This window comes from Ursus arctos, unplaced genomic scaffold, assembly GCF_023065955.2.
Source record: "Ursus arctos isolate Adak ecotype North America unplaced genomic scaffold, UrsArc2.0 scaffold_31, whole genome shotgun sequence".
Taxonomy (NCBI): Eukaryota; Metazoa; Chordata; class Mammalia; order Carnivora; family Ursidae; genus Ursus; species Ursus arctos.
The window spans coordinates 12,457,813-12,470,879 of record NW_026622997.1 but is presented as its reverse complement, the minus strand read 5'-3'; the positions used below and the strand labels follow the sequence as shown (position 1 = coordinate 12,470,879).

Here is a 13,067-nt window from a genome sequence, read left to right as displayed (position 1 = left end):
ATTTTCATCTAGCAAATGTGTATAAAGCAAAATCGACCTCTCGCTGGGCTTTATAGTCTCATGTTAATTGTTCCCCTTGGCTATACTGTTGGCTACATTTTATAATTTGAATGGCTCTCAGAACAAAGAAAGATGGGAGTAGTAAATGGAGTAAAATAGACTATTGCCATTAATCTTTAATTCTTTTATGTCAAGACAATATGTGGAATTCTGTGGGAAGTAAATTATGATAAACGTCATTCATCTAAATTACACTTCCCACAATTGATACCTAAAAGTACATTCAGAAGAACAATAAATGCACATTCCCCAGTTATTTGACATATGTCTTGAAAACTACCCTCTAGTACAAAGTGGCAGTTTTGGAAGCTAGCATTAAAAGAAGTGAAATGAAAATACAACTAGTTCAGAAAATTCACTGACTTAAAAATATACCATCAAGGGAAACGAGCTCTTAATACCTGTCAGTAGTTTAAACTTAGGCTCATGTACACGTATCAGCTTTTGAAGCCATATTCTGACCAGCTAGAGATAATAATCAATACGAATCCTTTGATTCATGTTGTCTGCAGATATTTACTAAATTTAGTTACACCCCTGCATGATTTTTTTCATGAAAGCAGTGAAATAGCATATACATTGTTATAGAGTTTGAAAATACAAAGGAATAGATCAGTGTAGTAGTCTGTTTAAGATCATTACTGATGGCTGTTATTCTGACACTTGCTACTGAAGTAAATTCTTTTTTATTTTTTGATATAAGGCCCAGGTAAAATTAATGACAGTGTATTACTGACAGATGTTTGATGTTTAGGCCTTAGTTGGCTTATTCAGAGTTTTCCCGGAGGCCAGGGTGTCTCAGCCTCTGCGCTGTGGACATTTTGGAACAGATAATTCTTTGTCATGGCAGCTTGGCCTGTGCTTGTAGGATGTTTATTTTTTAATTTTTTTTTAAAGATTTTTTAAATTTATTTATTCGACAGAGATAGAGACAGCCAGCGAGAGGGGGAACACAAGCAGGGGGAGTGGGAGAGGAAGAAGCAGGCTCATAGCGGAGGAGCCTGATATGGGGCTCGATCCCATAACGCCGGGATCACGCCCTGAGCCGAAGGCAGACGCTCAACCGCTATGCCACTCAGGCGCCCCTTGTAGGATGTTTAGAAGCATCTTTGGCTTTTACCCACTAGATGCCAGTAGCTCTTCCCCCAACCTGTGATAACCACAAATTTGAGGGACAAGAGGGTGTTAAAATCCACCCCCCCCAGTTAAGAATCACTGGCTTAGACTGCAATATATGCAAAATTTTGGTTTTATAATGTATCCCAGAGTTCATTTATAGACCTGTTCCTAGACATAGTTTGACCTCAGGATTGGCTTCTCTTTAAGTTTATCTCTAATGAGATATATGTAAGCCAGTGTTTTATTACTATTTCTCTCTTGTAGAAAGAGACAAAGTCATCACAGCTAAATACTGTGCGCACAGTTGTAGTTCATTTATAAACTTTCTCTTCATTTTCTTTTAAAGTTGGCATTTTTTAATTTTATCTTAAGAAAAACAAATTTATCCACTCATTTAAGAATGCCACTGATTTCATTTAGAAAGAACCCTCTGAAACCTGATGTGAGAATTTTTTTGTTGTGATAAAATACGTATAACATAAAACTTACCATTCTAGCTCTTTTTAAGTGTGCAGTTCTGTGGCATTAAGCACATTCATGTTGCTCTACAACCATCACTACCATCCATTTCCAGAACTTTTCGTCTTCCCCAGCTGACACTCTGTACCTGTTAAACACTAACTCCCCACTCCCCCTTCCTTTATTCCTGGCAACCACCACTCCACTTTCTGTCTCTAGAATTTGACTAGTCTAGGTACCTGTGCTAAGTGGAACCATACAACATTTCTCTTTCTGTCACTGGCTTATTTCTTTAATATAGTGTTCATCTTTGTTGTAGCCAGTATCAGAATTTCATTCCTTTTTAAGGATGACTGGTATTGCATTATATGTATATTCTGTATTTTGTGTATTCATTCATCTGTGGATACTTGGGTTGCTTCCACATTTTCACTGTTGTGAATAATACTGCTATTAACGAGCGTACACCTGTTTGTTCAAAACTCTGCCTTCAGTTCTTTTGGGTATATACTCAGAAGTGGAATTACTGGATGAAATGGCAATTAATTTTTAATTTTCTGAGGAACCACCATCCTGTTTTCCGCAGTCGCACCATTCTGTAGTCCCATCCACAGTGCATAAGTGTTCCATTTTCTCTACATCCTTGTCAACACTTGTTATTTTCTGTTTCTTTGGTAGCAGCAGCTCTAATGGGTGTGAGATGGTATCTTATTGTGGTTTTGATTTGCATTTCTTTAATGATTAGTGATGGTGAGTATCTTTTCCTTTGCTTATTGGCTATTTGTATATCTTTGTAGAAATGTTCATTCAAGCCCTTTGCCCATTTTTTAATCAGGTTATTTGGTTTTGTTGTTGTTGAGTTACAGGAGTTCTTTTTGTGTTTTGGATATTGATCCCTTATCATATATATGATTTGGAAATACTTTCTCCTATTCTGTGGATTGACTCTCACTCTGTTGATAGTGTCCTTTGATGCATAAAAGTTTTTAATTTTGATGAAGTTCAGTTTATCTACTTTTACTTTTGTTGCCTATGCTTTTGGTGTGATAGCCAAGAAATTATTGCCAAATCCAATGTCATAAAGCTTTCCCCCTGTTGTCTTGTAAGAATTTTATAGTTTTAGATCTTACATTAGATCTTTGACCTATTTTGAGTTAATTTTTGTATGATGCAAGGTGTAAAGGTCCATTTTCATTTTATATTTGCATGTGAATATCCAGTTTCCCAGCACCATTTGTTGAAAGGATTGCCCTTTCCCTATTGAATGATTTTGACCCCCTTATCAAAAATCCCTTGACCATATATGCAAGGGTTTATTTCTGAGTTCTTCTGTTGCGGTGGTCTCTGTGTTCTTCTGTATGCCAGTACCGCACTGTTTTGACATCAACCCAGTAGCTTTGTGGTAGGTTTTGAAATCAAGAAATGTATTTTATCAAATGTAGGTTTTATTATTAGATATGGTAAGACCAATAAGGGGATACCTGCCATGGAAAGATTGTCTGTTAGTCATAGTTCTCAGGAGGAGGATGCATGCTGTGCCACACAGGACCATATGAGGACACACCAAGGTTAGTCAGGAGGCAGAGAGAGGGGGGAAAACAGGTTATTATGGTTTCAGCAGGAAGGAATGTGTGAGACAGTGTTAGCAGATTTAGGATTGGCTAATTTCAGCAGGCTCTGAGGGATAGGGGCTGTCCCTAGCTGTCTGGCCTTGTGTGATTAGGGCAGGTCGGTAGTGGCCCAGAGTGAGAGCCCAGTAAAGGTAGTTGGGGTGTGGGCTTTCGTTTGGTTGGCTTGCATATAAAAGGTACACTCACAGGGGAGTCATGAGTCCTATCTCTAGGAATAGGCTAGCCCTGGAAGGGACAGTCTTTCCAGGGTTAGTAAGGTCCCAGTTGTCAAAGCCTTATGAACACATGGTTAATACGGTGCTAGACCCCCAATTTCATTTTTTTTTTCAAGGATTGTTTTGGCTACTTGGTGTCACTTAAGATTTCATATGACTTTTAGGATGTATTCTTCTGTTTCTGTGAAAAACATCATTGGGATTTTGATACGGATTCCATTGACCCTGCAGATCACTTTGGGTAGTACTGACATCTTAACTATACTAAGTCTTCCAATCCATGAACAGGAGGTGACTTTCCATTGACTTATGTCTTTAATTTCTTTTTTAGGAATGTTTTCTAGTTATTGGTGTACAAGTCTTTTTCCTTCTTGGTTAAATTCATTCCCAAATATTCTTCTCAATGCTATTGTAAATGGAATTTTCTTAATATCCTTTTTGGATTGTTCAATGTTAGTATGTAGAAAACCAACTGATTTTTTTTTTTTTAAGATTTTATTTATTTATTCAACAGAGATAGAGACAACCAGTGAGAGAGGGAACACAAGCAGGGGAGAGGAAGAAGCAGGCTCATAGCGGAAGAGCCCGATGAGGGGCTCGATCCCACAACGCCGGGATCACGCCCTGAGCTGAAGGCAGACGCCCAACCGCTATGCCACCCAGGCGCCTCGAAAACCAACTGATTTTTGAGTTTTGCTTATGTATCTGGCAAATTGGCTGAGTTTATTCATTCTAGTAGGTTTTTTTTGTGGAACGTTATGGTTTTCTACATGTAAGACCATGGGTCTTATCTGTAGGGACAGATACTTCTACTTCTTTTCCAGTTTGGATACCTTCTTTTTTTCTCTCCTGACTAACTGCCTTGGCTAGGACTTCTAATACTGTGTTGAGTAGAAGTGGCAAAAGGAAAATTTCTGATATTAGAGGGAGAGCTTTCAGTTTTTTGCTGTCGAATACGATGCTAGCTGCAAGTTTTTCACATACTGGCCTTTATTGTGTTGAGATAGTTTCCTTCTATTACTAGCTTGTGGTTTTTTTTACCATATAAGGGTCTTGAACTTTGACAGATACATTTTCTGCATTAGATTAAGATGATCGATGTGGTTTTTTCCCCTTCATTCTGTTGATGTATATTTTATTCATTGATTCTCATGTGTTTCGAACCATCCTTACATTCCAAGAACAAAGTAGTGTATGACCCTTTTAATATGCTGTTGAACTCAGTTGCTAGTAATTTATTGAGGATTTTATATCAGTATTCATCAAGAATATTAATCTGCACTTCTTTTTTCTTATAGTATCTTCATCTGGCTTTGGTGTTGGGACATTGCTGGCCTCATAGAATGAGTTGGGAAGTCTTCCCTCCTCTTCAAATTTTTTGAAGAGTTTGAGGAGGATTAGTATTAATTCTTCTTTAAATGTTTAGCAGAATTCACCAGTAAACTCATCTGGTTCTGGTGTGCCTTGATTTTTAATATCACCTGCTCTCATAAACTCTTGCTAGAAAAAGAAAAACTATTTCAAAGTTAGTTGCACTTTTGTTTTGAAAATTAGCAGGAGCCCCACATGTAAATCCCTGAGTGGTTCACAGTGTGTGCCTATAGATTTTTTCCTGCCCTTTCAGTCATATTCAGTCAGTTTTATTTAAAGCTCTTAATTACTTTTGAAATTGGAATGTGAAATACTTGTTAGTTTCTGTCATTTTTTAAAACATTGCCAATCCTGAGACTAGTAGTTTAATATATTTGGTTTAAACAACATTATATAGCAAAAAGAGTAGAAAACTGGATTTTTTACTCTTGATTCTACCTTGTTCTCAGTGTGTGGCCTTGAAAATATGTCTACGTAGGAGCAGCATACATACCATATTTGACCCCTAGAATAGACCGTTTTTTAACACTCCTCCCAACAAAATTATGTTTAATAATAAACCTGATGTTAAAGAATAATGTCAAGAACAAAAATGCAGGTGGTATTGTTTTTAACTTCATGTATGTAGTCATACCAGTAAAAAAATAAAAAACTTAAAAAGTAATGTAACACCAAAGAAAAAAATTAAGAGATTAATAAATTTAAGTACATTAATTTTTTTTGGGGGGAAACAAGAAAAAAACTGTTACCTACATATTGGTCTGTTATGGTAATGAATAATAATATTATAGTAAGCAGATTTGTTAATAACCTCATTGAATTTGATCTTTGACTATTCAAATTAAATAGTATAGACAGATTTATTAATCTATTTGGATTCACAATTGATTAAAAATGCTTTTTTACTATAATTTTGAAAAATTTCTTTCACATGAAGCAATAGATATATAGTTCAGAAAAGTTTTAAACATAAAAGTAAGTCTGGAAGAGCTTCATAAAAGTCACATGCATGTCACAGTAAATTCTAGAAATTGCAATACTGTCCTTTTTCTTTGGCAATCATTCTAATGGCTCCCAATGTCCCCACAGTATAAAAATTTTAGATATAAATGAAAACATACACAAATTTAAGTACAAAAAAATGGTAATATAGAATAATGGATTTGAACTGATTCAGATTTTATCTGCATTTGCTCTACTCTCATTGTTTAAGTGGAATAATATTGAATTACCCAGGGGTTGGAGGGTCTAAGTGTCTAAAGAAAGCTGAAGTGATTCTGGACTATTTGGAATTCACTTTGGAAATAAACATGTATAGCCGACTTCATCTTTGTCTGGGACTGGTTATGTAACTGGAAGTCCTCTGAATTAACTTCAGTGTAAAATGCAAAATTTATTAAAGGATAAACAATAAAAATCTGTTAATTTGAAACATATTATTAAAATTCAACAATAACCTCAGTAATTGTTTAGAGCTTTAGACCAAAAAAAGATTTTTGGTTTAAGAGTATTATCACTGACATTTTTCAGTATTGTCAGTGCCTGGTGATGATGAAAAGCAGTCTTTCATTTGTTTGTGTCATTGATGTAAATTCTCTCCAGACAATACACCGTCTTATTGCTTGCACCCAGGGCAGAGCCCTCCCACCCTCCTGCTGTTGCTGTGCCCCGGTACATATTATATCATTACTGAAAAGGGAAAGCTGCAGACCATCATATGTAATGTGACTTCATTTTGTTGTTACTAAAGAAATATGTTTGTACGAACATCAGGAAATAATCTTTAGTACTCATTGTACTATTAATAATACTGGGAAAAAGGATACTAGAGAAAAGATCTAGTATGTATGTAGGGGAACTATCATTTCCTATCAGACTTGTATGAAGCTGTTTGACTGTAACTACAGTGAGATAGGATCATTGTTTTTCAAATGTGTTTTAATTAAAGGAACACTTATTTCAGACTAAATCTCAGTAGAACCCCATTTCTTGAACATAAAAGCAGAATTGGCTGTTTCTGAAAGTGATGTGCAGGGGTGATGATGGTCTGCAGTTTTAGCTTATTAGTGTTTATAAAAGATTTTTCCTTATTTCTGAACGTTCTTTGTAGTTGTGAACAGATTCGTTGGCAGGCCGGGCTAAGTCCTTGGCTTCTGTAACTTCCTCATGTATGAACTGGGGCGCGCGCTGACGTTAGAACAGCTTCAGTGGAGTTGAGGAAGTATTGTGGCGGTTGTTGGACGGGGCTTATGTGCTGCTTTCGATTAAGCAGCTGGCCAGCTTGCATTTCCTTACATTTTGAATAGCTATACCCTAGGACAGCCTTCACTCTTGTTGTAGAATACTTTTTAACTTTTTGCCCAAGTGATATATGTAAGATACAGTTAATTAGGAATTTTGCTGCTGTTACATACAATAAAACTTTATCTAAGAATCTTAGAAAATGAAACATTCCATCTAACCAAGTTTACCACAAAGCAGAGGTTTCATCTCCTTAAGCACACACTTTTATAACTTTATTTTTGGGAGAAATCTTTGAAAATATATTTCATACTTTTGTGGTTTTCATTAAAAATTATTACATGTTATGGGCCAAATTTCTTTATGAATTAGGAATTATTAAGAATAGGCAGTTTTACATTATGGTGCTTGTGGGGGTGTCCTCAGGGAATTAAGGAGAGTTCCTCTATACCAAATGCCCTCAAATATTGTGTGTTCTAAGTTTCTGTATCTCTGTTTTCCTTCCCCATAAGGCTGATGCCTATCATTTCTTCCTGTCTTATTTACCAGCATTTTTTTCCTAATTTGTGACCTTTAATATGGTGTACTTTTGGAAGCCAGTTAATTAACATGGCTAGAATTGTGTATAAAGTAAGGTATGTTGATTCAGAATCAAAAGAGCTTTTTATGAATACCGCAGTATTTGTATTTGGACTTTTTGGTATCTTTTTTTGGGTATCTTTTTTTTCTTTGGTGGATTAAAAGTTTTACCATATTGTTCTCAACTAAATTTCAGATAGATGTTATTTCCAGGTAGTCAAATTTTATTTATGTATGTAAAGAATATGGTATTGTCAGGACATGAATGTATGAACTGCCCTTTCCTTTTCTTTACTGATTGTTAAGAAGAGTGCAAGATTACATAGCACTTACTTTTCGTAAAAGTGGGAGGCCAAAATAAAATAAGAGTGATTTCAAGAACTTCTTGATAAGAAAGCAAGACTAGATTTTCAACTGGATTAGAGAGTAGTCAGCATTCAGCTTCTTTTCACCCTGAACTGTGAGGCCAAGAAGTGACCTATCTTATGTGAAAAAGCTAATTGGATATTTTTAGTCATAATATTCTGAAATTACAAAATAGACATACTGATATTTAGTGACATCTTAGAGTCTTTTCTTAGAGCCAGATGGTAAATAGTAGAATCCTCAAGGAGGAATGGGAAGGGGAAACGCACTTTCATTTGAGTTGCCTGTATTGTTCAAATTATTATAAGAATCTATTGCTGAAATTAAATTATTAAAACTGGGAGTGCCTGGGTAGCTCAGTCGGTTAAGCAGACGGCTCAGGTCATCTCAGGGTCCTGAGATCTAGCCCTGGGTTGGGCTCCCGGCCCAGTGGGGAGCCTGCTTCTCCCTCTCCCTCTACCCCTCCCCCCACTCACGCACACATGCGTGCGTGTGCTCGCTCTCAAATAAATAAAGTCTTAAAAAAATAAATTATTAAAATTAAAGGACAAAAAATGGGGAGGATAAAAAGTGATTTGATCTTCTAGATGTTTTGCTTATAATTTGTATAATAGTGATATTAATTTTCATTAAGTTCCACAGGCACTGAGCTAGGAACTTCACATGTATTACCTCTGGTCTTCATAAATATTTATTTATGAGTGTAAAGTATTATTTTCCTCATTTTAAAGTTAAAGAAACTTTAACTTGCTCAGGGTCATGCAGCTGGTAGCAAGTGAACCAGAATTTGAAGTGAGGTTTATATGCTTCCCAAATCATCATTTTTCCATTGAGTTGCACTGGAAAAAGTGCTCTCTGATGGGAAGTGGAATCAAGGCTGTTGCCTTGTGGTCCAAATCACAGGGTCAGCTGAACCAATTATGGTGCATATCTTAAAAGAATAAAAAGAAAAATCTGTTAAACAACATCTGAGTGTACGTGTTTAGTATTTTCTGTATTTATTAAAAAGTAATTTACAGCTAAAGCAGGATCCCATTCTGAGAAAGTTTATTTGCATTTTCTTCTCTCTTTAGTCTGACTGTGGCTTTTCTCTTAGAATGTAATAGTTTTTGCCAAAGTTCCATGAAAAGAGTTTAATGACCTCTTCATGTTTTATTCATCTTTTGGAGAATTACGATCCATGAGGCTGAGAAGTTAAAAAGTAAAGTTTTGAATTTTGTTTAACCTGTTTCCCAAATTTATTGCATCAGCAAACCCCTCCCTAACCCTCTCTCCCCACCACTGTAGTTCCTGTGCAGATCCCAGGAGTCCATGGCACGTATTTTGGGGGAATGTTTGACTTTTACACAAACTTCAGACACCTCCAACCTCTTTTCAGTAGAAAAGCCTCCTTGCAAAGGAAAGTCAGATTGGTAGGGAAAAGCTCTTATAATAGTTGTTTTTGTCTTGTAAAAGAGACTCTTCCGCTACCTGTGTAAACCTTCCTCTGAAAAGGTCCAATTCACACTTTGGGTAAAAAAGGGTGTCACAAAGATCTAAGTTTGAATCTACAGCTTAATAGCTGAGTGACCATGGAGAAATACATTTACTGTCCTTAAACTTTAATTTCTTCATCTGTAAAGTGAAAATAATATAATTTTATAAGAGCAGTTTTTAGGAATAGATAAGATATGCAAAACAGGTAGCAAAAACATGTGTTTCATAGATACTTACAGAGTGATGGGTTATCCACCTTTTCATCCTGCTTATCATCATCTCAGAAGAGAGAGAATGGAGCAGCAAGGACATGATGACAGCATGAAAACACAGTTCCCATCTTTTTCCTCTTAGCTATCTTTTTGGTGTGACCAAGCATCTGGGCACCAGTATCCGAGTATACCAGGTGTCCTGTTTTCATTAGAGTGCTGGGATTTATCATGACTTTAGGGGCTTTATAAGTTTTTATGGTTTGTGTCTGTCACAGTTTTTGTTTGTTACTTAGTCTGTATCCAAACTTCTGAAGACATGTATGTAGAACATTTAAGACAGGAATATAAAGGTATTTTTCATATTCTCTTTTCCTGTTTAGCTTTTCTTTGTTGTGCATATTCAGAGATAATTGAAATTGTACTAAAGTTATACCTTTATCACTTATACATTGGTTTAACTTTATTGTTTTGGTAGTCAAAATTTTTTCATCTTCATGTAGAAATATTAAGGAACATCTTAAGAAGAACTTAAGATATTTGCACAGATGCTTTTGGTGTTTATTTACTTTAAGGAATGGAACTGAACCAGAAGAGATGTCTTGAGTTCTCTTCCAGTGATTAATAACCTATGTATCCAAATTTTCTTTAGATTTAAAAGCTTTTTTAAATTTAAAATCTTTTTTAATGCGTCTAAAGTATTTTATGTAAGATATGCACCTTGATTTCTCATAATGATTCTTTTGGCATATATTCTTTACAGTTGATTTAAAAATTATATACAGTTAAGTGGAATTTGAGAAGAAATAGAGGCATGAAAATTTACTTGGATTGTATTTGATTTCGTCATTTAAAGATACTAGATATTATTGAAATTTCAGAAATATGATTACCCGTCCATGTTCAGTCATAGTAGAGAAGCCTTAGATGTTTCTGATTTGTCATGTTCTTGTTGGATATTAAAACTGTAATGCAATTTTAGCATTGTGACTTTCAAGCCGATTGCAGTAGTAGCCAAATGTCAAGAGGTAAAGTTATGTTTGTCTCTACTGCATAGAAGAATAATTGTCTGGAAAATGTCATGTGACTTTCAAATTTCTTTTCTCAGATTCTTAATGACCATTTAATAGCTAGTGAAAAACAGCATATAACCCAGTGGGAAGATTTCATGAAAGAACAACACAGCAGACAGGCTGAAGTGGATGAAGAGCACAGAAAAGCCATGGAAAGGCTTAAAGAACAATATGCCGAGATGGAGAAGGACCTAGCAAAATTTTCAACCTTTTAAGAACTTTAACCACAACCGTGACAATTTAATAAGAGAACATTGACTTCCCCCCAAAAAACTGTTCCCACTAAACCATTTAGCCTCTGCTTCAAGCTTAGCAATATACTCAATGGCACTCATATCAGAAGAAAGAAAGTTCTACTGGAGTCTTAATTAAGTGTTTAATAGAAGAAGAGTGCTACATCTTTCCAGTTTTAAGTGCCTATATATGATTATTTGAATGGGGAGGATAGGAGGAAAAATGGGATAAGTTTGCTTTTTGTTAATCAGAATTGGGTGTCTTTTCCATTGATTATCTCAGAGAACTGTAAGTATAGACTTCTTAGAAAAATTTAATTCATTCTCATACAGGGTGAATTTTAGTTATTGTGGCTTAGAAGGCAGATAGAATAGCTATCTCATAACGTCCTTGGCTATTGGAAGAATGTATACAGTATTATTCCATGAGGAATGTGGACAAAACAACTGTCTTTGGAGCGGAGATCATATTTAAGAGAGGTGAGAGGCAAAACCTTTTCTCTCCTGAGGCAAAGATGGCCACGTTGGTCTTTGAACCGCCCACTGGGAAAGGTTACAGATTTTGCAGTACGGCATAATGCCATGTATTTCACTGAATGACAAAACACACTTGTTAAGTGTTGTGGCCTCCCAGCACTTAATATTTTCAGCTTTTAAAACATACTTAGAAGGAAAAGCTTACCAAAAATACATTTGACGTTTAGCCTTTCCAAGAACCATAATCTTGTCCATAGTATTTACCTCATTTTTGTGTCTCTTTTGCTGTGGGTAAGCTTTGTAAGATAAATAATGTCTATACATGTTTCAACTGTTTAATGAGTAATCAGCAAAATCTGCCAAGGAGTCCCTCTGGAACCATATAAAGATTCTGGCTCTGAGTAAACCAGAAGTGTTTGCCCACATGGCAAATGATCCATGTTAAATGTAAATCCTTTTTTAGTGTTTAACGTCTGTTCTCATAAGCAGGTGTATTATGATGAAACATGTACCAATTCTGTCATCACTGTGATCTTTTAAAAATCTGCATTTAACAGTCTAATTGAGAAACTCCGTTGATTTTTTTATTTGCCATAAACCAAGCAAAATTAAATGCAATAATTTCTTAGATTTATGGCAAATGAATTCGAGGTATGGATAAATCTTTCGAATATTTTTTATTGCTCTCCAGTAAAGAAAGGCACAAGAAAGAAAATACCCAACTCTCTTGTGTTATCTCAGTGTTGCTACTGCAGAAAAGTGACAATGCTTGCTTGTGTAAATTTATGGCTTACTGTCAAAGCTTCATTCTTGGCTGCATGTTGAAAATGTGATTAAAGTTAATAGAGGAGATGAAATAAGTATTTGAGATTTCTTTCAATAACACTGAACTTCTGCCAACTTTCTCTGTCCGCTACTGTAGGCTTGACAGGTTCATCAATCATTCTCTGGTACCTGGACTAAAAAGAGCACTTGCTGACACTAAGGCATGTTGGAATTTTCTTAATTCTCTTTCAGTGGATGGAAAAAAATAAAACCATACTTCCAAAAATAGCCCACACATGAAAAGGGAGGGGAACCTTAAATGAAAATTCCCTTTGTACTGTAGGCAGTTTTCGGAATGCTATTAATTGCCAGCGCACCATTTGAACAGATGCTGTGACCAAGAAGTCAGGACTGTGTGAGAGCAAATGTGCTCTTAACTGTGGTTACACCACTTGTGGAGCAAAGGTTTCTGATAGTGTTTGTTCCTCTCATATGAATAATAAATACTGTCTAAGTTTGTATATTTTATGTAAGGATCTAAAGGACTTCTTAAACCAAAATGAATTGGTAAGCTTTTTGAACTGTAAACATTAAGATAGTAAATTCTTTCTTTGTAACTTTGTTCGCGAATCAACATACTGTGTAAAAGAGACAGTTGGTTTGCCTTCCCCTTAATATTTTCACTTATAGTTCCCATTTTCCAAATCACTTTTGATAGATATTTTATTTACATGTAAACATTAACTTCAGTAATTGCATAGTTTACAACATTGCTGTTTATGCTGTTGAGCGG

The 13,067-nt window shown here is 35.6% G+C and overlaps 1 protein-coding gene across 1 annotated transcript in view; it reads left to right on the top strand.

Annotated features, from left to right (window-relative positions):
- BLOC1S5 (biogenesis of lysosomal organelles complex 1 subunit 5) overlaps positions 1 to 12,366 on the top strand; it is a 44,250-nt gene extending 31,884 nt beyond the window's left edge. Inside the window, exon 5 of the mRNA XM_026511457.4 lies at positions 10,835 to 12,366. Within this exon, the coding sequence (XP_026367242.1) occupies positions 10,835 to 11,014 (180 nt within the window). The 3' untranslated portion in view covers positions 11,015 to 12,366. The remainder of the gene's footprint in view (positions 1 to 10,834) is intronic.
- Positions 12,367 to 13,067: the final 701 nt, after the last annotated feature.